The sequence below is a fragment of the Onychostoma macrolepis genome, chromosome 21, assembly GCF_012432095.1.
Source record: "Onychostoma macrolepis isolate SWU-2019 chromosome 21, ASM1243209v1, whole genome shotgun sequence".
Taxonomy (NCBI): domain Eukaryota; kingdom Metazoa; phylum Chordata; class Actinopteri; order Cypriniformes; family Cyprinidae; genus Onychostoma; species Onychostoma macrolepis.
In genome coordinates, this window is record NC_081175.1 from 6,522,675 (window position 1) to 6,547,345 (window position 24,671).

Below are 24,671 nucleotides of genomic sequence, written 5' to 3' on the forward strand. Positions count from 1 at the left end.
CAAGTTTATTCGTGAATTGTGTGAACGTGCATTAATTCAAACTCAAAACAAATCGAATAAATAAAACACAAACCCCAGCAAATACGAGACGTTAAAAGAAAAATAAAACTTATATAGCTTATATAGATGTATTCAAGTTTTTTTTCTTCTTTTTTTTTTTTACTTTAAATCTAATTTTAATTTCTTTTAAGTCTGCTTTGACATGTTTACAATTCATGTGGCCCCAGGAGTTAAACAAATTTGATTCAACACTCTTAAAAATAAAGTTTCCATAAAGGTTTCCCAAAGAAGATTTTACTGAACAGTTCTTAAAATAGCCTCTATTTTCTTTTAAAAACTTTTTAATAATTTAAAGAATCTTTTGCCACCATAAAGTACTTTTTGTACAATTAAAAGTTCTTGAAGGAGCCATATATGCCAATAAACAACCTTGAAGTCATGACAGTCCACCAGAGGACGCCACACGACAGTACAAAAAAAAAAAAAAAAAAAACCTAACCGTTGATATAAAGGAAATCAACATTTAATTAATTTATAACAGAGACTGAGACATTGATTTCTAAACACTATGAAGAAAAAAGAAAAAAAAATACTCAAGTAGCTAATTCAGCAAATAATACAATTATAAGAGCTTGTATTTTCATGGTTTTGGTTTGCTTTAAAAGGTTTCACCAAATTATATAATAATTCTATAATTACATTTTGTGCCTGCCATCTTCGGATAATTCAAAGAACTCTCTTTTAACCAATATAGTTGTATTTATTGGTATAATAGCCTATTATATTACATTATGACACAAACTAAGGTAGAATCAAACCTTTATAGCTTAAAAAACAGAACAAAAGCATACATAAATGTCATGAGCAACACGTTTATATTACAGTAATGTTCATACAGAGGTGAGTTTATTAATAACATGATTGAGAGTGTGTATGTTTGTAGAAGAGGACACACTCATTTCATCTCATGGGCCTGCTGAGCTGGCTTGTCTCTTTGTCATCACGGCGTGGCTGCTCTCATCAGCAGAAATCCACACACACACACATGCACATACAGACATTTTTACACACAACCAGAACTACATTTGACACACACACACACACACACACAGAGCTTAACAGATACACACGTCATACACATTCTACACACACAACTCCACCCTGGACAACAATGTGCTGACTGCAGTCTGTGTACGGGCCATTGTTTTGCAAAGAGACCTGGGTCGAGGTCGTGAGCTGAGCATCAGAAGTCATTTCACAATTAATGCTAAAGCTGTTCAGTTCATTTCAAATCACACTGACTGAAATGTTCAGGTCTATACACTGTTAAAAATTATATTTGCAATTAAAAAAAAGATACGTTTTACAAGAAAACTCAATTTTAGTCTTTCAGCCATTTGTGAAATTAACCAGAAATTGAGTAAAAATTGTTTCAAAGTAAATCCTACACCATTTTTTCCAGCATATATGCATCTTTCAATGTAAATGACTACATAGTTTTTCTAAAAACCCATGAATCGTTCCTGAATTTAATATAAGTTGCATTGGAACACAGTAGTTTTAAAACATTTAAAGTGCTGTAATGTTATATTTGTCTGTATGTAAACAGTATCCACTTCATCGCTTTGGAAAACACACTGATTCATATTAGCATCTGCATTGCCATGTTTTTCCATTTGTGGGCCAGAAACTGATCCGCGTTACTCACTACATTAATCAGACATCGCCTCCGTAATCTGACCAAACCCCAGAAAACATGTAAGCAGCGGCTTGAAGATTGCACTCGGATGAACTGTAGACTAAAAACTGGAAATATAAAAATTCACTATTGTTTAGATCATTGTCATTTCATCACAGGCATCAACAAATTCAAACTTTGCATGTTGTGAAAACCACATATAGAAAGTGAATATATTTCAAAGCTGTTTTAAATGTAACTATCTCCGTAAAGAGTCTGTGACATTCGATATATTGTCGCAAAGATGTCTTCAATTCAAATTCGAAAGGCCTGAAATGAAAATCTCGAGTTCTAGTAAATGACCTTTTATGTAATTCACATAAATATGACCTAAAATCAGATATTGGTATGCATTGCTACCTTTATAGTGTAAAAGTGAGGTGATCATCAGGGAATACGAGAGATGGTCGCACGGCTGCCATTGCAGCTGCATGGCCGCTCATTGGTGGAGATCACTTCATTGTAAAGAGTATGCGGAGGAAAGAAAGGCCTAAAGCTCAGGTCAGAAACAAAAGGCATCCAAAGCAAAATGCTGACAGCAGCCGGGGTCTGTGAGTCAGGGAGCCCCATTGAAGCGGCATCTGTATAAATAGCCCCACAGATGCCTGAGCAGGAGACCGCGTGGTGGATTCCCCTCAACGCATACAGCTCATTCTATTGGGTAAGTCTGGTAAACCCTGTACCTCTGCCAAATTTAAACCGGATAGTAATTAAACAAGCTTGGAACACCATAGTGAGCATTAAATATACAGAATGATAAATCAAACAGTGATCCACTGATACAATCAGATATGCTAATTATAACTATGATAGAGGAGATACTTATGATTCAACAAGGTATTTGAACAAGATTGTTTTCATTAGCCGACTTGATGTGCATTAGACAGTGATATAAGCCACTCGGTTTAATTGACCCAACAGGGTTCAGGCTTGTCGCACAAAGAATGCATATAATTATCCTTGACAACACTTGTACTGTTTTTTTTTTTTTTCACAGTAGGACAAGTTAGTGAAAGTAGGAATGTATGAAAATTGATCATCATGTATAGAATTTTATTGGTGTTAAACAATGTTTGTGGTGCAAACTTTTCTGACATGATTCCTTGCATGCAGGTCAGTCAGCGCTGAGATATCTGAAACAATGGCTCTGACAAACCCTATGTCAATGCCCATGGGACCATGGAAGGTGAATGTTAAAATAATTATTTTATTTTATTTTATTTTAAATAGATCATTTAATTAATTTTTTAAAATCTCAGTTCACACAAAAATACTAAAAACTAAAATATTTTTATTATTATAATATTATTTATTATTTTATTATTATTATTATTAATATTTGAGTGCCAATAAAAATTGAGCATCAAATCAGCATATTAGAATGATTTCTGAAAGATCATGTGACACTAAAGACTGGAGTAATGGCTACTGAAAATTCAGCTTTGCCATCACAGGAATAAATTATATTCTGAAATATATTCAGATAGAAAACTGTTTTTTCAAATGGTAATAATATTTCACAATATTACTGTTTTGCTGTATATTTGATCAAATAAATGCAGAGCATAAGACAGTTCTTCCAAAAAAAACATTTAAAAAAATATTAATTATTCCTAACTTTTGACGTATGAATTTATTTTATAGGTTTTTTATTTTTTTCCCAACATAAATTAATTTTAAATCATTTAAAACCATTTTTAATGCAATTTGGAACAAACTAAATGGGTATCTAAATAAATGATCACTAACAACATGTTGAACTAAAGATATTTGTGTGTATTTACACATTTCTTTGTTTTTCAGATTACCGTTTACGATCAGGAGCATTTCCAGGGAAGGCGTTGTGAATTCACCTCTTGCTGCCAGAACATCATGGAGTACGGAATGGAGACTGTCCGCTCCCTGAAAGTGGAGTGTGGCGCGTGAGTAAAAGCAAGCATCTTCAATTAGCTTGAGTAAATCTCTCTTCCTCTTTCCAGCCCCGTCACCTAATCATTTCTTCTGACTCTAGCTGGGTAGGGTTTGAGCACTCTACCTTCAATGGCCAGCAGTTCATCCTGGAGAAGGGAGATTACCCTTGCTGGGAGGCCTGGAGTGGCAACAATGCCTATCGCATTGAGAGGATGATGTCCTTCCGCCCCATCTATTCTGCTGTGAGTGAGACCATCTGCACCAAAGACACACAATATACACACAGACTCTCTGACCATCACTATTTCTCAACACATTTATATGTTTGACATATTTGTAGATACATGGCGTTAAATAGAAGTGAGAATAAATTGGATTTGAATTGAGCTGCATGGCAAACAAATTGCATAAAGCGTAATTGAAATAGAATAAATAGAAATATCAGAAATATAAATCTAAATAATAAATCATTTTAATAAAATGTATATAAAAATGTAAATATACTAATAATCATTGTTTGAAAAGCTACATTTGTTAATTTACTTGCACACGTTCCATACACCAGGGGTATAATGAGAAATATTAGAAATATAAATCTAAAATATTTGTTTAAAAAGTAATAAATAATAAAATATAAATCTAATTTACAAAAAATATTAATAATCAATGTTAAACATGCTATTATACACAAAGGGATTAAATAAAATATGAAATATTTGTTAAAAAGCAATAAATAATCAAAGATTATAAATTTAGTTTATCTACTATTAATTCTAATTTATTTATTTATTATCATTTACATGTTATCATATACACAAAGGGTATAATGAAAACATTAGAAACATTAATCTAAAATATTTATTTAAAGCAATACACAAAAATATAAATGCAATTTATAAAATTTCTATTTTTCTATAGGATTTATGATTTATATAAGATAGATAGATGAATATAGATATAGTTGATATAAGTTAAAACATTGATTTTATAATTAATGTTTGAAAATCCACCTTTATTTATTTAATTATTTCAACTTTTATTTTTTTATGCTCATTTTATGGTTCATGTGCTAGAGTTGTGTGACTGTTACACTGCAATAAATTCAATTTCCATTTGCAAGACAGGGCAAATTCCAAACCATGAACTTAAAGGGAAACAAAATCAGAATTTTCACTCAACAAGTGTCATGTCTTTCTCTCTCCATTGTGAATCAGATGCACAGTGATTGCCGTATGACGCTTTTCGAGTGTGAGAACATGACTGGAAAGCAGTGGGAGGTGTGCGGTGACTACCCCTCCCTGCAGGCTATGGGATGGTGCAACAACGAGATTGGCTCCATCCAAGTCATGAGTGGCGCGTAAGTACGATTGCCCGAATGGATTTTAATCATCTAATCATTACGGTCAAATATGTTTGGTCCAAAAATGGAGGCTGGTTTTCTGGCTTTCTTCTCTGATGCTGGATTTGATCTGTATCTTAAAAAGCCTGGCGTCAGTGTATTCATCACTGCATTCGTCAACACTTGAGAAATCAAACGCTCCACTTGGCCTCCATGGTAACATGCTGCCTCTCTGTCCCTATTTCTCTAGCTGGGTATGCTACCAGTATCCCGGTTACCGTGGTTACCAGTACATTATGGAGTGCGACTGCCACGGAGGCGAGTACAGGCACTACAGGGAGTACGGCTGCCACGCTCAGACCCCTCAGATCCAGTCTATCCGTAGGATCCAGCATTGAGAGGAACCAGCCGTGTCCTTCCTCCCTTCCCTCCCTTCTTCCTCCTTCTGAGCCCTTTAGACTTCCACTTCCTCCATCCCTCTGTTCCCAGCCTTGCAAGATGGTTTGCTGACCCGGACGGAAGGCTGGCATACTGGTGCTACACTAATGCAACAAGTCCACAGCGCGTTTTTTTACCCACTACACGAGGAAAGAAAGACAAACTATTGACGGCAGGAACGATGAGAAGAAAAAGTCCTATATGATGACAGCCGAACGGACGTGGTGCGGTGAGAAGCCGGGAGCGTTGCTCTTCCTTGATCATCATGATCACAGCCGTTGCAGTTTCCATGGTCAACTTCTGTATGATATTTGATGAATAAAGAACATGAGCATAAAATCTAAAGAAAGAAAAAAACTGAATAATTGATATCAGCTGACTGTAGCGTGTGGATCTTTCCTGACCTTAAATGAACATTAAAACAAACACCAAACTCTCACATCAGTCATTTTCAGAAAAGGTGTAATGAATTGTCTAACATTAAAATTTGAAATGAAAAGATATGATGTCTCAGAATTTACATTAAAACATAACAAGGACAGCCGTTAGTACTCACATGGCAATAGATGGGCCTATAATTTAAATATATGTCAAATGTAAGTCAAGTCACCTTTATTTATATAGCACTTTATACAATACAGATTGTGTCAAAGCAGCTTTACAGTATTAAACAGGAAAATAGTGTGTCGATAATGCAAGAGGACAATAGTAAACACTCAATTTTCCAGTTAAAGTCAGTTCATCATTGATTTAGTGATTCCATCCAAATATAATCCACTAAATTACCTTCCAGATGCTACTTTATCAACATGCATATAAAATGACTGTAAATGAAATTTACAGGTGATAATGTAAAATGTTCTAAATGTAAACAAATACAAAAAAGGAAAGGTAAAGAGTTTCATCCGCTGCTTCTTCAAGCATCCCCATGTGTATTTTATTTATTTAGTTACTTAATCTAAGTGATAATTCGGAAAAATATCTCTAAAAGGCATATCTAAGTGTGTGTGTAATATGTAAACGTTTTCCAGATTATTTAATCATTTTCTTTTAGTACAGTGATCATAAACATGGTTAACATTTACTTTTTTTGCATAAAAAATATAGATGCCTTTATATTTAAGAGAGTTAAAATTTTAAATACCCTTATGTACAATATTTTTATGACATCATATTGAGAAACTACCTGGAATTTCGTTTACCACACTCATGGGAACTGAAAAAAAACTTTAAAAGATATCTACATCTATATATATATACACACATACATACACACATACATATATATATATATATATATATATATATATATATATATATATATATATATATATAATTAAAGAAATTATGACATAACATACATTTTACATTGTACATGGTCAAAAAAAACAAAAACAAAAAAAACGGAAAATTGATAACCACCCCTTAACAAATGGCAGTGGTTTAATCCAGATTTTGGTTTGACCCTGTGCAAACCAATTTTATACTGATTATGCCAAGTGCAATCTATTAGTGTCCCTAATTTTGACTCAGTGCGTTTAACTTGCGCAATGACAGGCCAGTGATGAACAATTTGTGATGGCTCAACAAAAAGGCAACTAACGATAAAACAACAAACAAAAGATAAAAAAAAAAAAAATCACTTCTAAGCTAATATAATCACATAATGCATACTTTGTGGCTCATTTTGCCGCATATTTTAATAGTTTCGCACCAAATACTCGGTTTGAGACGCACCAACAAAGTTCAGGAAGAAACATACAAAAGATATTACAACTCCGCTGACCTGACCGATCGTCTTCAGCGTTTTTCTCAAAAGTACGCACATATTTGCAGCCTCTCGAGCATCGGACAGTCTGTCGAGGGAAGGGCGCTTTGGGTCATGAGAATAACAACGAATCCGACTACGGACGCACCAGGCAAACCGAGGTTCAAGTATGTGGGCAACATCCACGGGGACGAGGCTTTATCGAGGCAGTTGTTAGTGTATCTGATTGAGTACCTGTTGACTCAGTATGGCCGCGATGTGAGAGTAACAGAGCTGGTGAACCGGACTGACATCTATATAATGGCCAGCATGAATCCTGACGGCTTTGAGCGCGCGGTGGAGGGGGACTGCACTGGCAGCAAAGGCCGCGAGAATGCCAAACATTATGACCTCGATAAGAGTTTCCCAGACCGGGATGAGTCCTTCAGTAAGACCTCAGAAGACCTACCGGAGGTCACAGCTGTCATGAAATGGATTCTTGAGAAAAAGTATGTTTTTTGCTTTGTAGTTTTAATACTCTATTTCTCTACACAGTTATTCAATTCAAAAGGTTTTAAAGGCTATTTATTATTATTTATATAAACTTACAAATGTTTTAATCAAATCATTTGGCACTGACAACCTCAATTAACCTTTCCATTTAAATCCATGTCATTAAAATTATTTGATATTTATTATTGGAGGGTCAGCAGGGGTCTTCCCTTCTGAAAATAGAGAGAAAGCTAACTTAAATTATTTTATATTGAAGCATTAAGGCCTGAGGCCTGTACCATGAAGCCGGATTAGCTGGCTAGCCAAGTAAATTTCTGTTTAGTTTGCACCAATCCTGGGTTTTAGGTACCATGAAAATGGCTTGGCTTTTAGCTGGGTTCATTGCCATAGTAACTTGCACTCCACAGCTAGAGATCTCAAACTGAAATTGGACCAACCAGATGTGAGCAAAGTGACGCATGTCTGACACAGTCACTTCCCCCAGTTTCTCTTGCTCCAAATTAAAGGTCACTAGTACTAAAAAAAAAAAATTGTCTGGCCAAAACCAAAAATTTTATTTTATTTGTATAATTATATTATTATTAATCCATTACACACAAGTAATTTTAGTGTAACAGTTGTTATAAATCATTTATTTTAAATGAATGTTAATACAGATCATATGTAATATAAATAAGCTGTAGAATCAATAGATAACGCTTTAAAAATGGCTACGTGACCTCACATGTTTGAGTCTCTATCGCTGTATATTTCCAACTATATAAACTAACTTAAGTTTCACTTGTGACTGCACTGATGAAGCAAGCTAATTTCGCTTATTTGTCCTCTTTCATGAACAAGTGCTTTTTCCATTGTAAATGCATTTAAATTCATCATATTCTTCAATCTCTTAACCTTTAGCTAAACCTTTAACCAAGGCTCGTGATTGGCTGTTCACCAGTGATGTCACACATTCATGTGCACCTGCTCCACAAACTCAAAGCCTCAGTTGACAAAGAAAGTTGATGATCAGCATCATGGTACCAACAAAGCCAGATTGGAGTGGTTTGGTTTGGTTTTGTCAACTCAAATCTAATCCTGTAACTCTGAATTTGTTCATCTACCATTATGGTACAGGCCCCAGGTTTCACAGACAGGGTTTAGACCAGGGGTGTCAAACTCAGTTCCTGGAGGGCCACAGCCCTGCACTGTTTAGATGCAACCCTAATTAAACACACCTGATCCATCTAATCAAGTCATTAAGGCTTATTTGAAAACTACATGGTATGTGAGTTGGAACTAAACTCTGCAGGGCTGCGGCCCTCCAGGAACTGAGTTTGACACCCCTGGTTTAGACTAAGCCAGGATTAGGCCATAGCTCCAATAGGACATTTAAGTAACTTTTATAAATGTGCCTTAGTAAAAAAAAAAAAAAAACATTACTGGTGTGCATCTTGAGACGACCAAAAGGCACTGACATGTTTTAAGATCAATCGATGCAAGTTTCTTTCTGTTGAAACAGCTGAGACTTTTATTTAAGTCTGGGACTAGGTTTAAGCCTTGTCTATGAAACCAGGGGTTAAATTACTAACTGGAAATTTAAAAAAATGAAAACTGAACTAAAATGAAAACTAACCGAAAAAATAAATAAAATGAGCCTCACTAGTAACACTTAAAAAAAAAAAAAAAAAAAAAACACACACACTAAATTACTACAAAAAAAAAAAAAAAAAAATGAAAACTGAAAATATAAAAAAAACTAATAAAACTTGTTCAAAATGTTCATAAAACATAAGTATATTGTTTATATTAATTGATTCAGACACCAAATTAGCTTTTTTAAATGGGGAAATTGGCGTAACATTTCATTCTAGCCTGGAAAACATGAATCTCTGATTATTCAGTGATGAAACCAATTATTCAGTGGTGTAATGTTCTCTTGCTTCTGATCTGAGATTTTCACAAGTCAGATCTTTTCTCAAGAAGTGTTTCCTACCATGCTTGCTTCCTGTGTGTCGTGTTTTCAAGGTTTGTCTTGTCTGGTAGTCTACATGGGGGCTCAGTGATGGCCACCTACCCCTTTGATGACGGCAGTTCTTATGCAACCTCAGGGCTGACAGCAGATGTTGCTCTCTTTCGCCATTTAGCACAAACCTACACTGAGAACCATCCCATAATGGGGATGGACAATCCTGGCTGTCCTGATGATCCAGACAAAAGCTTGGGAGATGGTATCACAGTTTGACATTAAAATCAGGCCTTGTACCCAAGTGGAACTCCATTGAACTTTCATTCAGTGATTTGGTGTCCTGTCTGTGCACAGGGGGAATGCAGGATTACAGCTACTTCAGAGGGAACTGCTTTGAAGTCACTTTTGAGTTGAGCTGCTGCAAGTATCCACCAGCTTCTCAGCTTTTCACAGAATGGACCAATAACAAGGAGGCCCTTCTTGCCTACATACACCAAGTGAGTTGATTTGAATGTTTTGTGTAGTCCCATGAGTGGTCTAACAAACCTTATTTCACTTCTGTTTATAGGCTCATATTGGTGTGAGAGGTTTCATAATGACCAGAACAGGCATTGGACTCCCAGATGCAACAATCTCCGTTTCTGGAACTGATCACAACATCACAACTGGGATGTTTGGTGATTATTATCGTCTGCTGCTGCCTGGAAGATATGACGTCACTGCTAGCTCACCTGGGTGATTATATGTAGATGCATAAAAGAATAATTATGAAATGGAATTGGTCCAGTTTAATGGAATTTTTCATGTTTCCTTCAGATATCTTTCAAATACTGTCAAGAATGTGCCAGTGAATTGAAGGCAAAGCCACGCTGTTAAACTTCACTCTTGAGGAACCTGTAGAGGAGATGTTAATGCGAGACCCCTCTGAACAACCTGTGGTAACCAATGAAGGTCTGAACACACCTGGACCTCCCACCTCAAGGTCTCCAATCCATACTTTGGATTTCCGATATCATAGTTATGATGAAATGGAGATGTCCTTGCAACTGCTTAGTGCTGTCCATCCTTCCATCACTTACCTGTACTCTGCTGGACGATCAGTGCAGGGCAGGAATCTTTATGTAATGGAGATATCCACCAATCCTGGTGTTGATCAGAGAGGTGCGATTGCGTACGACCTCGGTACAGGTGCATCTCTAAAAATTAGAATATCATGAGAAAGTTATTTTTTTTGGTAACATTTCAAAAAGTGAAACTTTCATATATTCTAGATTCATTACATGTGAAGTAAAATATTTCAAATGTTTTTTTGTCTTTTTAATTTTGATGATTAGAGTTTACAGCTCATGAAAGTCAAAAATCCAGTATCTCAAAATACTAGAATATTTACATTTGAGTTTCATTAAATGACCAACCCTACAGTATAAATTTTGGATATCTCTTGTTCTTTGAAACCACAATAATGGGGAAGACTGCTGACTTTGTAATGGTCCAGAAGACAATCATTGAGACCCTCCACAAAGAAGGTAAGTCACAGAAGGTCATTACTGAAAGTGGTGGCTGTTCACAGAGTGCTGTATCAAAGCATATTAAATGCAAAGTTGACTGGAAGGAAGAAATCAGGTAGGAAAAGGTGCACAAGCAACAGGGATGACCACAAGCTTGAGAATGCTGTCAAGCAAAGCTGATTCAAACACTTGGGAGAGCTTCACAAGGAGAGAACTGAAGCTGGAGTCAGTGCATCAAGAGTCACCACGCTCAGACGTCTTCAGGAAAAGGGCTACCAAGCCACTTCTGAAATAGAAACAACGTCAGAAGCATCTTACCTGAGCTAAGGAGAAAAAGAACTGGACTGTTGCTCAGTGGTCCAAAGTCCTCTTTTCAGATAAAAGTAAATTTTGTATTTCATTTGGAAATCAAGGTCTGGTGGAAGACTGGATAGGCACAGAACCCAAGCTGCTTGAAGTCCAGTGTGAAGTTTCTGAAGTCAGTGATGGGGTGCCGTGGCATCTGCTGGTGTTTGTCTATTGTGTTTTATCAAGTGCAAAGTCAATGCAGCAGTTTACCAGGAGATTTTGGAGCACTTTATGCTTCCATCTGCTGACAAGCTTTATGGAGATGCTAATTTCCTTTTCCAGCAGGACTTTAGCACCTGCCCACAGTGCCAAAACCACTTCCAAGTGGTTTGCTGACCATGATGTTACTGTACTTGATTGGCCAGCCAACATGCCTGACCTGAACCCCATATGGAATCTATGGGATATTTTCAAGAGAAAGATGAGAAACAGTCGATCCAACAATACAGACGAGCTGAAGGCTCACAGGGTTCCCGCGGGTCCTTAAAAGGTCTTAAATGTATTTTATCAAATTTAAGGTCATAAAAAGTCTTAAATTGTACAAGAAATTCTTAATTATGATTTCAAGAGGTCTTAAATTTGGGTACAGTCCAGAATCGCGATACAGCTTAATGTGACCATTAAACTTCAAAAGGCTATAAATAAAATATGAGCGCGGCACGTTTCAAAGTCCGGTGCTGCAGCTGCTTTGTGTTCTGCTGTTACCGGGGAAACCGTTCGAAAGCGCCTCCTGCTGGCAGAGAATGAATGTGCATGTTCAATAAGGCTGTAGTTGTGAGTAGCCGGAGACTGTAGTTTCAGAACTGGATTTCTAGGACCCTATAGTTTTTTGTTTGTTTTTTTAATTTTATTTAAATTTTTTGTATGTATTACGTCAGGTCAGGTCTTCCAGCCAGTTCTATCAAACCTTTACAATTAATCCAGAACGTGGCAGCAAGATTAATTTTTAATGAGCCAAAAAGAATGTAAGCGAAAAAGAAGAAAGTCACACCTCTCTCTATTCTAATTCTATTCTTTTAAAAAAACGTGTCCCTTTTAGACTTGCACTCTATTCATTTACTGCTTGTTTTCTAAAACAAACAAAACAAAAAAACTAACTCTAGCTTTTCTAATCTTTTTGTATTGTTTTCTTTTTATTTATTGTACAATTAACAAAAGCAAAAAAGGCCTCTAACACTAGATTGCTCTATTCTTTTTCTATTCTATGTTTTCTTTTTATTTATTATATAATTTAAAAAAAAATCTCTTGCTACATGTACTGCGTTAGGCTAAATGAGACTTGTTATAGCACTTGCATATCATTGCTCTTTTGTTGATTTCGATTGCTTCCATTGTCCTCATTTATAAGTCGCTTTGGATAAAAGCATCTGCTAAATGACTAAATATTAGTGGCTCATACTATTTTATAGCACTTGCTATTCAATTCTGTATATTATTATTTAAGGAATTATGTAGTTATTTAATTTTATACACTTAATTATTGTCCTAACCAACTCCTAACCCTAAACATACCCGTTGGTAACCCTCTTGAAATATTTAACCTAATTTATTTCAAAATCCAATATATTCTGGTTTAAAATTAAGTTTTCTTGAAAAGAAGACTTGTGTCTGTGTGAGACTTCAGTTAATTAGCCGCAGCGCTTCACGTCTGATGTGCTGTTTGTTTGCATCTGTTTGTTTAATGTTTGAATCAGGTCTCCTCTGTTGGAATAGATGGTGCTGTCCCAAAAAATAGGGTCCTATGCAGTCCTAGAACTGCAGCCTCTAGTATTACAGGAACATTGGGTTGTTTTTGTTCAGACCAATGCAAAAATCGACCCATGTTTTTACCCTGCAAACACGCAGAGCTGTAAATGTGAACTGGTGGATCGATGAGATAATTCATTATAAAAATGTAAACATTAAAATGTGTTTGTATGTTAATTAATATAATAATTTATTGATAATTGTTTAAATTAATACAATTAATACTTTTGACTCATCCGTTTCCTTAAAAATGGTTTAAAGGCTGAAATGTGAAGTTTAAGTATAATTTTTTAAATGTTTTGTTTTGTGAAAACTTCTATCTGAACTGTAAATCATGCTTTTTACATTCATTTTACAGTTTACCATAGACATTGCCCTACCCTGCTCATATGGTATTGATTTTATTTGTGCATGTCTTAAAAAAGGTCTTAAAGTCTTAAATTTGAGCTTAAAAATCCTGCAGCAACCCTGGGCTCAATAGTGCCTCAGCAGTGCCAAAGGCTGATCGCTTCCATGCCGTTCCTCACTGATGCTGCAATTTTTGTGCTAAAGGAGCCCCGACCAAGTATTGAGTGCATAAATGAACATACTTTATAGAACTTGAACTTTTCTGTTTTGCAAATCCTTTTTTTGATTGATCTTAGGAAATATTCTAATGTTTTTAGATACTGGATTTTTGACTTTCATGAGCTGTAAGCTCGAATCATCAAAATTAAAACAAACTTTTGAAATGTTTTACTTTACATGTAATGAATCTAGAATATAGGAAAGTTTCACTTTTTGAAATGTTACCAAAAAAAAGAACTTTTTCATGATATTTTTTGAGATGCACCTGTACAGTATAAAAATATTTCTCAACTGATCATATATGTGATCATCTCTTTACTTCATCCAGGCAAACCAGAGATCATGTTTTTGGGTAACCTGCATGGAAATGAGTTTATCGGACGTGAGATGCTCCTAAACCTGGTTGAGTACTTGTGCCGCAATTATGACAAAGATCTATTGGTCACACGTCTGGTCAATAGCACAAGAATTCACATCATGCCTTCCATGAACCCAGACGGGAATGAATTGGCACTAAAAGGTACAAGCAAACACATTGGCAGGTAGTTTCATTGTTGACTTCTGAATTTAACCTCGTTTTCTTCTCGTAGCTCACAATGAACGGGTCTCAGGAGACCTAAGTATTATTGGACACCGTAACAGTCACCGTGTTGACCTGAATGCAAATTTCCCTAAACAGTCAGGATCAGGAAATACTGTTGAAGCAGAAACTCTGGCAGTGATAAACTGGATCAAGGATCACTTCTTTGTACTGTCTGCAAGTATACGTGGAGGTACAGAAAGTGGCTTGGTTTTCTCTTTAAAATGTTTATTATTATTATTTTTTTTTTTAAATAAAAAAACTGGTCTGCAACTGTTTTCTCTAGGGTTTAGAGGAGTCGTCTACCCCAGTTCCCTTGACTCTGTTGATGAGGACCTGTTTAAATCAGTTGCAAAAGCCTATTATGTGGTATGCATATTGCATATGCTGTATGTTGAATATGGAGTTATATAATGTATTAATGTAACATTTGTGACATTTTAATTTAACTAAATCATCAGCAGAAAACGTGTTGAATATCAGTGTTTTCTAATGCTTATATCACAAGTCTTTCTTAAATTCTTTCATTCCAGCAATCTCAGGCTTTTCAAGAGCCTCAGGCCTGTGATGTGCCAAGAACCAGAGAGAAAAAAGGCAATAAGCACCATCGTCCAGTAATCACAGGTCAGACTAAAGCATAATCACTGATTTAAATGAAAATTATATGAGACTTGAATGTTTGGGAATGGTAAAAAATAGTAGTATTTGTTATTGAAAAATCTTTTGTGCTGCTGACCAAGTTCAAGTTTTGTTCAAAAATACAGTAAAACAGTAATATTGTGAAATATTACAATTTAAAATAACTATTTTCCATTTGAATATATTTGTAAGTGCCATTTTTACCTGTGATGGCAAAGATGAATTTTCAGCAGCTGTTACGCCAGTCTTCAGTCACATGGTTCTTCAGAAATTATTCAAATATGTTGATTTGGTGCTCAGGAAACTTATTATTATTATTATTAATGTTGAAAACATTTGTGCTGTTTAATATTTTTGTGTAAACCATGATAGGCTTTTTTTAGGATTTTCTTTTTTTAAATGTAAAGTTCAAAAGGACTGCATTTATTTGAAATAGATCTTTTGTAACATAAGACTCTTTACTGTCGCTTTTTAATGTGTCTTAGCTGCGTAATTTATTTCTTCAAAAAACAAATAAAAAAATCTTACTGGCCCTACATTTTTGAAGGATATTGTACATATTTTATGTTATTAGATTTTTTTTGTCTTAATTGTTTATTCATAAGTACATCTTCCTAGAGTGTCCAGTTTCACATGGAAATCAACACTGTTTTTTCCTTTTGCATAATGGTAGGAATTGATATGCTGACTTGGGCATATCACAGCACAGACACTTTAGCCGTTAAGATTGGTTTGAGCTGTGAACTGCTTCCACCAGAGGAGTTGCTCTCAGAATATTGGGAGAAGAATCACGGAGCGCTCTTGCACTTTATACAACAGGTGATTCATTCTTGATCATGATCGACACATTAGTCATTTCCTCGGGTGAGCTATTCCACTTAAAGCTTTGCATGGTTTGTGTGATGTCCAATATGTCAGGTTCATTTATTTGTGAGGGGTATGGTGACTGATGGTCATTCTGGCAAAGGCATTGCTAATGCCACAGTCGTGGTGGAAGGCTCAAGCCATCATGTCCACACTAGCAGCACGGGCCAGTACTGGAGACCTCTGGCTCCTGGTTCTTACCATATCACCGCTTCTGCTCCAGGGTGAGAAATGGGCAAATGAAGAGAATGCCAGTTATAAAACGGATCAGCCATTATGTTTTCTGTGATCTATCCACAGTTATATTCCAATATCAGAATCTGTCCGCGTGTTGGAGACTCGGGTGGAGCAGGTGGACTTCAAGCTGACCAGAGATGCGTTGCAGCCATCTGTTGAGGAAGGAGAACAGAAGGACTTTGAGAAACTGGTGGAACGGCTCTTAGCCCCTGGTGAGTTGGATCAGTTGGTCCGCAGCCTTCTCCCTGCTCAGACCTTGCGGTACCGAACCTACAGGGAACGCTCTGAGTTCCTGCGTGGATTGACCTTAAACTTCCCTCGCATCACACGGCTGTACAGGTATGTAATACTGAAGATGTGTCTTTGGTTCTTAGCAAGCACCACAAACCATCTGATTAAGACTTGAGATGATTGGGCCAGTATTTAACCATCTAGAACAGCATAAGCAAAACATTTATGCCAAACATCATTCAATAAATACCCATGATCTACATGAAGTTGGAAGTTAAATTATATTGTGAATCTTCAATTGGTGGTGTTTTTTTGTTTTGTTTTGTTTTTTTCGCCCTCCTGGGGTCAGTTTGGGTCAGAGCACTGAGATTAGGACTGTCTGGGCTCTTGAGATTGCTGGCAATTTGGAGGTCCCTCAAGCTGCTGAACCCAAGATCCGTTTTGTGGCCGGAGTCCATGGTGATGCAGCAGTAGGTCCAGAGTTGCTGCTCGAATTTGCTTCTGTTCTTTGCCTCAATTATGGCAGGAATTCCGCCATCACCAAGGCAAGCTTCACAAAACCTCTCAATAAACCCATAATCCTTCAGTTATTTACTCTGTACCTCCATTTGCAAGAGAATTTAAAGTTTTCCTGGGGAACCCAAAACATTTGAGAGAGAATGTAAAACTTTTGTTAGAATGCAAAAGTTTTGCATTCAAATACAGAGCATGTTAGCATGCTGCTAAGCTAACAGAAAATATATAGGACCTCCCAACATATTGCATTAAAATACAATTTTTCTTTTTTAATTAGAAATCCTTTGGAACATCTAGTGAGTCTGGTCTGCGTTTACATTTAGGCAGCTCACTAGGTTTAGAGAACAGAGTTTGTGTATCTGTCATTAATAGTTTTTGTTTCTTCCTCAGCTGATTGACAGGAGCAGGATACTGATTCTCCCATGTGTGAACCCTGATGGTAGAGAGCAGGCACAAGAGGGATTCTGCTCGTCCAGTAAGGGGTACACCAACGCTCATGGCACAGACCTGGACACAGATTTCTTCTATGGTCAGTCAACACTCAGCAATGAAATCATGTCATTGAACACTTCAAAGCTTTGGTTAGAGTAAATATAAGGTTTGTCTTTATATTTAGGCAATGCATCCGCACAGCCAGAGACGCGTGCAGTGATGGATCTGATTTATGGAGGGGGTTTCTCTCTCTCAGTAGCGTTGGAGGGAGGCTCTCTGCTGGCTACATACTCCTATGACAGACCTAATCAGCATGGTAACCAGCATATATCTCTCTCTCTCTCTCTCTCTCTATCTCTCTATCTCTCTATCTCTCTATCTCTCTATCTATCTCTCTCTCTCTCTCTCTCTATCTCTATCTCTCTATCTCTCTCTCTATATATATTTACCCATTCTTTGTGTTTGGGGCCCCTTAACTTTAAGTACTAAACTCTGGCATATAAATGATCCAGCACAGTATATACTTGAGTGATTGATTCACTCAAGAAGGTTCACAAGAAATTTCACATGCTCAGAGTTGTGTGATTGCAGCTGTAGTGGAAATTTTAGTTTTAAGCAGGTCATAAAAATTTGTATTATGACTCCACAGCACAAAATGAGGAGACATTGAGATATTTGGCCTCCTTGTATGCCAGCAGTCATCCTTTAATGCACTTGGGTAACCTGGGATGTACAGAAAAGTCAGGTACTTTCGAAAGACTCTTTAAAATTTGAAGATTAAACAGAAAATACTGCTATAATTACGGAATCCTCTTCATATCATGCTTTGTGACTTGGATACAACCCAACAGGGCAAATCCCAGGAGGGATTCTTAGGGGTGCGGATTTCAGCGCTCACACTGGCAGTATGAAGGTATTGGAGCCATTTCAGATCATCTGAATAGCAGAAATTGTATCTTTTGTATCTCCTACATATTCTCCTCAAATGTAGCTCTTAAATTTCATTTTCTGCATATTCCAAGTTGTACGCCTTTAAGAAAATACAAATGTTGCTCTTTCAGGACTTTAGTTTGGATGTGGGCATTTGCCCTGAAATCACGGTATACACTGGCTGTTGTATGTTCCCATCCGAACGTCAGCTCTTCTCGCTGTGGATGGAGAACAGACTGCCTCTTTTCCGCATGCTGCTGGAGGTAGACGCATACTTTTATCATCTAATAACCATCATTTCAGGCAACTTAAGCTCATTTTAATTTATGTTTTCCTCCCGTTTAATCTTTGAAGGTTCATAGAAGGCTGAGTGGTGTCGTGAGGGACAGTAAAGGGCGTCCGATGTCAGATGCTGTTGTTGTGGTGAACGGCTTTATGAATGTTCATGCAGACAGTCAGGGTCACTTCACCACTCTCGTGGCTCCAGGCACACATCAGCTGCTGGTTCAGGCCCATGGATATCAGCAAGAACTCCAGCAGGCAGGTTCTAGTTTACTAACAGCTTTAAAGGGATGTTATCACTTTTAAATGTTAAAATGTATACATTAACTTTTTTTTTTTTTTTTTTCATTTTAATATGGATGATTTTGGCATGATAAAACCATAAGTTAAATTAATACACTACCTTTTAGAAGTTTGGGGTCAGTAGGTGTTGTTTTTAATGTTTATTTTAAGAAATGAACATGTATTCAGCAAAGATTGACCAAAGAAGTGGCCATAAAGACATTTATAGGGTAAAGATTTCTGTTTTATATAAATGCTATTTATTTCTATTTTTAAAAATTATATTCTGACCTTTTATTAAAAAAAAAAAATAAGAATCCTGAAAAAGAATAAGGTTTCCACAAAAAAAAGAGAGAAAATGAGGGGAAAATGTAGCAGTTTGAGTGCTGATAATCAGAGCAAAAAAGAAACAAAATGTCATGATTTAGTTTAAAATGTTGAAGACAAAATATATTAAACTATTTAAATATAAAATGACGACATTATTATTAATTAACAATATTACCGTTTACTGTATCTTCAGTAAATGTAGCCTGGGTGAGCACTTAAATAAAAAAATATATATATTATGAATCCCAAACCTTTTGTATAGTAATGTAATAAAATTAAAAAAAATGTATTATATTGTGTATTCTATTGGGCTGAGCTGATAACACTGCTTCTGTCCAGCAGGTGGTGAAATTACACACATACTACTATTACTACTACTACTACTACTACTACTACTATCTCATTCTCCTTCCTGTGGTTTTAGGTGAATATATCCTCAGACAAAGTGACCAGCCCCATTGTGATCGACTTTACAGCGGACAGGGCTCCCTTGAGTCAGGCAGTCTTTGTAATTGCCACAGGTATTTAACAAAAAAAAAAACATTTTAACAGCTCTGTTCTGTTTCCAGTGATTTTATTGGTCAAAAAAAAATCAGATTCTAAGTTACTATATGCAAAAAATTTTAAACTGGGGGAAAAAAAAAAAGTAAACTCTTAAAATTAGGCTGTAATGATTATACGTTTAATGACTGCTGTTTGGAAAAACCTTCAGGAGTGAACCGAACTAATAAATCCTTAATGTAGTAAACTGTCCTGAAATTCTTCGTCCTCCTCTAGCCTCTTTGATGAGCATCTTAATCTGTGCTCTCCTCATCTGGCACCTTCGCTCTGCCAAGTTCAGCCGTATACGAGACGGGGTTCGTTGGTTGCGTCGTAAGAGGGATGTCCTCCAAATGGAAGCAATGGCTTCAGAGAAATCACCCTTGCGACAGGAGTTTCTGGATGAGAGTGAGAGTGAAGATGACCCTTTCCTTGTGGAGAGTCGCTGAATGTACTGTCAAAGTGTTCAAGAATAAAATATCATTCTGTCTTTATACTTAGTATGTCAGATGACTTTGTGAATGACCGATGCAGATCTATGTTTAGTAAACGGTGAACTTTGCAACCTCTGGTCTCCTAAACTTGATATAATATGCATTTACCAAGCTTGTTGCTAGTGGTGGATGCACAGCCAGTCAGGGGTTCAAGCATGTAGTGCGTTGGATGAACAGCAGGTGGCAGTAAAGCACCTAGACATTTGACAAAATAAATAAACAAATGGGAATGGGGTGAGGACTGATGTTACATTATATAACCGCAAAGCATCACTGTCACCCATAGTTACAATCCCTATACGAACATGAGCACAGAACTCATCTTTAATTATTCAAGCTACTTAGATAAATGATAAACTGCAATCTATTGAGGTAAGGTGTGCTATTACTTTACTAAATGATCAGACTTAAAGGGACAGTTCACCCTAAAATGAAACTTACCTCATGGTTTACTCAGCCTCAAGCCAATGAAGCCATCCTACACTCGTTAAAAAAAATGCTGGGTTCAGCTTGTTGGGTCACTTTATTGGGTTATTTTTAATATTTCTTGTCCAGGTGCTGGGTAGTTTTTCTGGAATTAAGTTGCTGGGTTATTTTTTTTTTCTACCCAACCACTGGGTTGAGCCTGTCTCTGACTGTAACTCAGAAGCAGGGTTGTTTTGTCAGTGCGCGGGGTTTTTTGTCCTACAGGAGAGAGCGGTTCTTAGCACCGCCACTGCCGATTTGGTGCACTTCTTCAGTGAAATAAAGGTTTGTGTACATTTTATTTCATTTATAAAGTCTTTACTGTGCTGTAAATTATTTTATGTAATGCTATATAAGGACAAGGTGTCAGTCAGCAGCGGTCGCTTCGCACGATGGAAATGCCTTTTGCCTTGCATAACAAATGGATTTTATTAATTATAATACGGAGTTTAACTTCATTTAAAATGTTCTTTAATTTTAGTACTGTTTGTTTATGGGCAGGTTATGGAGTCAGTCACGGCATCTTTCAGCTACGAGTGAAACGAGTCAGTGGTCTGACTTTTGCAGTTCGAACAACAGCCCTTTACCGGCTCAGATTTCGGCGACACACCAGCACACGAATTAGCACTATTTCGGTAAAAAGTGATTTACAGAGAACAGTTGAATACACTTAAATTAAAATGCTAATTTTAAATGTTACTTTTTTTTTATTTCTAAAATGCTTGTTGAATGAGTTTGTGTATTGTAAACTGTCGTATTCACCCAAATAAATTAAACTCATATTTATTAAAAAAAAATTAAACTTGCTACATGTACTGCACTGTAAAAAAAAAAAGTTGAGCCAACTTAAAATTAAGGCAACAAACTTCAGCAGAGTTTTCTCAACTTGTTGTTTTAAGTTTATACAATAAAACTCAAAAATCTGCTGAAGCTGGTAAAAGATGTTTTAAGTTCGAGCAACTTTTTTACAGTGTGTGTTCAAGACTTGTCATAGCACTTGCATTTTATTGCTCTTTTGTTGGTTTTGATTGCTTCTATTGTCTTCATTTGTAAGTCGCTTTGGATGTCGTTTTGCTTAATAATAAATGTTCATCTTTTGATTATTGCTGTTGCCTCTAGTAATTCTGTGTGATTAAGCAATAAATATATATACATGTATAATAATTTTTAAACAATGCAGCAGTATAATATAATTTTTAAACAATAGTTGACTTAAATAAAACAACCCAGAATGTTGGGTAAAAACGTTAACCCAGCATGTGTTCTGTCCAATATTTACCCAGCTCTAGGTTGCCAAATAACCCAAGTTGGGTTGTTTTTAACCCAGCATTTATTAGAGTGTAGGTATGTCTGATTTTCTTCTTTCAGATGAATACAATCAAGAGTTATATTTTTAAAAAAATGTCCTTGCTTTTCCATGCTTTATAATGTCAGGGAATCGGTGTTGAGATTTTGTAGCCCAAAAAAGTGTCCCCGTCCATCACAAAAAGTATCAACACGGCTATGGGGGGTTAATAAAGGCCTTCTGAAACTAATTGATGCATTTGTGTAAGAAACAAATCCATGTTTAAAACTTTATAAACCATAATTTCTAGCTTCCACTGATTTGTTTGCACGTACACAAGAAAGTGGCATTCCAGCAGATGATGCAGGCTTAATGTAAGATCCAGTGAGAATATGCTAATCTAAAAATGTAACATCTAATGTTAAAATGTATGTTTAATATATCGTTCTTATATTATTTATTTGAAAGAGTGAGAGTAGTTACATGTCTATCCTTGTATTGTTCAACTGGTCGCTACCATCTTGCACTGATGTCCTAATTAGTGCATAAATGCATGTCTATATACATAAAGGGGACATAAACTGAGAAATCTCAATTTTCTTTTAGTACAATGACAAGGTACTATAAAAACATACTGTAACAAAACTTTCTTATTAGTCTAAAAACAGCTTATATTGAAGCCAATCTGCCACAACGAAAGGTTTTGGAATGTGCCACTTTATGACATAATAGTATGGCTAAACACCGCCTCCACAAAAGGAGATCAATGCCTGCTTCTACATCACTGCCTGTTTAGCCCCGCCCACCAATTCGCACACATACTGTAATTTGTAAATAAGGCAAACGCAGGTCTCCGCAGAAATCAAACAATAAAGATGCGCCCAAAACAAGAAGATGCTGTTCAGTGCCAAGTTGTGGAAAAACACAGTCTTTGCATTGCCTTCCTTCTGATCCTAACATTAGGAAAGAGTAGATGAACTTTACTTTAAGGAAGATCCAGAACGCGTCAATAAGAACTTGGTCCTTTTTTCACTTTATACCACGGATGTGTTTACAAACAAGGCACAATTCGGCACGAGATTTTCAGAAAGATTGAAACTAATAGACGATGCTCACTGAATCCCTATACCAGGGGTGCCCAACCCTGTTCCCGGAGATCTACCTTCCTGCAGAGTTCATCTCCAACCCTGATCAAACACAACTGAACCAACTAATGAGGATCTAAAGGAGCACTTGATAATTACAGACAGGTGTGTTTGAACAGGGTTGGAACTGAATTCTGCAGGAGGGTAGATCTCCAGGAACAGGGTTGGGCACCCCTGCCCTATACCATTAAGCACAAAAGTTAACAACTCTAACAATTGTGAAGTCAAGATCTATATATGAGGATCTAAATAAAAGGTACCTATTTTACCAATACATTTAATGGAGATAAATCATCATGAAATAATGTAAAGGTGGCAACCATGACTCTGGGGAAACACTAGACAAAGGGAGCCATCCAATTCTGCCCCAACAGGATACTAGATAAAAGAACAAGGCTTCAACAGAACAGTTGCAGATCACAGTACAGGCCATAACAAAACTCCTGGAAAAGGTGGAGGCCATGGTTCTGGCAGGGTTGTAGACAGAAGTAGAAATGTCAACTGTTCTGATAGAAACCCAGAGGTAAAACAAGGCTCCAACTGCACAACTAAGATTAAGTTGATCACAAACTGAATAGCCATGGGCTAGGGACAAGGTGATGAACTGGAACAGAGCAACCAGGACTGATCAAAGGGCCATGGGAAGACTAGCAAATAGAGAGAGTTCAGAGGGCCAAGCAGTGGAAACGGAGGACAGTACCTTGATTGATTTCTCTCTTGTGAAAGATACTGTGGATGCACACAAGGAATGAATTGAATCTTCTATACCAGCAGATGCATGCAAAGGCTGAGCCAACTTCTCTATTACAATGGGAATAGAGACAATGTGCAAGAGCTGAGCCAGCTTTTCTGCACCAGCAGGGATGGAGGCAATATGCATGGGCTGAGATGGCTTCTCTGCACCAGCAGGGATGGAGGCAATATGCAAAAGCTAAGCAGGCTTTTCTGCACCAGCAGGGACGGAGGCACTATGCAAAGGCTAAGCAGGCTTCTCCACACCAACAGGGATGGAGGCAATGTGCAAAGGCTGAGCAGGCTTCTGAGTCTGAGAGAAAAGACGTAAAACAACTTGCCATAACTTTTCCACATCCTTACGCAGCTGATCCATGGAGTGGGAAGCTTGAAAGAAACACTGTGTCATGGAATTAGTCTTCTCACCCAAAGAAGTAGGTCCCTGCAGTGTCCACCCCAGGCGAGTATGCAAAGCAGCTGGACTTCCAGGAGGACCGAAAGGTACTCGCTCTTTGGAGCGAAGAAGGTAAGGATGATCAGCTCCCACTAGTAACTTAGGTTTGATCTTCTGAAACTCTTCCGAGGGTTACCTCTTAGATGTCGATAGTGTTGCTGGAGGATCTGCACTGGATACGTCTGTTCAGATAAATCAAGCATTTTAGCAGTAAAGGCTCCTCATATTTGATATTTACTCTGCTTGTGGAAAGCTGGCAAAATGGAAAAGGAAACAGTAGCACCTTACATTTTCTCCGAGTCTTGTCGGATGGTTCGAAGAACCAATGATTCTGCCGCCCCATGAAGACCTTAACTCTCTGCAGCAGAAGACATGAGCATGGTTCTTTCTGAATCGTCATCTAATATGGCATACATCTCCAGAGTCTTTC

General features: G+C 36.9%; 2 protein-coding genes across 2 annotated transcripts; both read left to right on the forward strand.

Annotated features, from left to right (window-relative positions):
* Positions 1-2,110: 2,110 nt before the first annotated feature.
* On the forward strand, positions 2,111-5,752 carry cryba1b (crystallin, beta A1b). Its single transcript, XM_058758392.1, has 6 exons — positions 2,111-2,399; positions 2,852-2,924; positions 3,542-3,660; positions 3,750-3,891; positions 4,864-5,006; positions 5,239-5,752. Exons 2-6 carry the CDS (start codon positions 2,880-2,882, stop codon positions 5,384-5,386), a joined length of 597 nt encoding a protein of 198 aa, XP_058614375.1. The 5' UTR covers positions 2,111-2,399; positions 2,852-2,879; the 3' UTR covers positions 5,387-5,752.
* A 1,175-nt stretch (positions 5,753-6,927) lies between these two features.
* cpdb (carboxypeptidase D, b) lies at positions 6,928-20,254 on the forward strand. Its single transcript, XM_058759353.1, is given in 22 exon segments — positions 6,928-7,682; positions 9,694-9,896; positions 9,989-10,131; positions 10,203-10,369; positions 10,451-10,484; positions 10,486-10,795; positions 14,132-14,323; positions 14,394-14,576; positions 14,670-14,752; positions 14,917-15,007; positions 15,696-15,841; positions 15,941-16,110; positions 16,187-16,462; positions 16,704-16,899; positions 17,261-17,399; positions 17,487-17,618; positions 17,952-18,047; positions 18,154-18,215; positions 18,364-18,495; positions 18,587-18,772; positions 19,551-19,647; positions 19,904-20,254. Coding segments are annotated over 22 exon segments (3,840 nt in total). The 5' UTR covers positions 6,928-7,092; the 3' UTR covers positions 20,116-20,254.
* Positions 20,255-24,671: the final 4,417 nt, after the last annotated feature.

Coding starts and splice junctions, on each gene's coding strand:
- cryba1b (XM_058758392.1), top strand. CDS start 2,880: ATGGCTCTGACAAACCCTATGTCAATGCCCATGGGACCATGGAAG. Junction 3,661..3,749: donor CTGAAAGTGGAGTGTGGCGC/GTGAGTAAAAGC, acceptor TTCTGACTCTAG/CTGGGTAGGGTTTGAGCACT. Junction 3,892..4,863: donor TCCGCCCCATCTATTCTGCT/GTGAGTGAGACC, acceptor ATTGTGAATCAG/ATGCACAGTGATTGCCGTAT.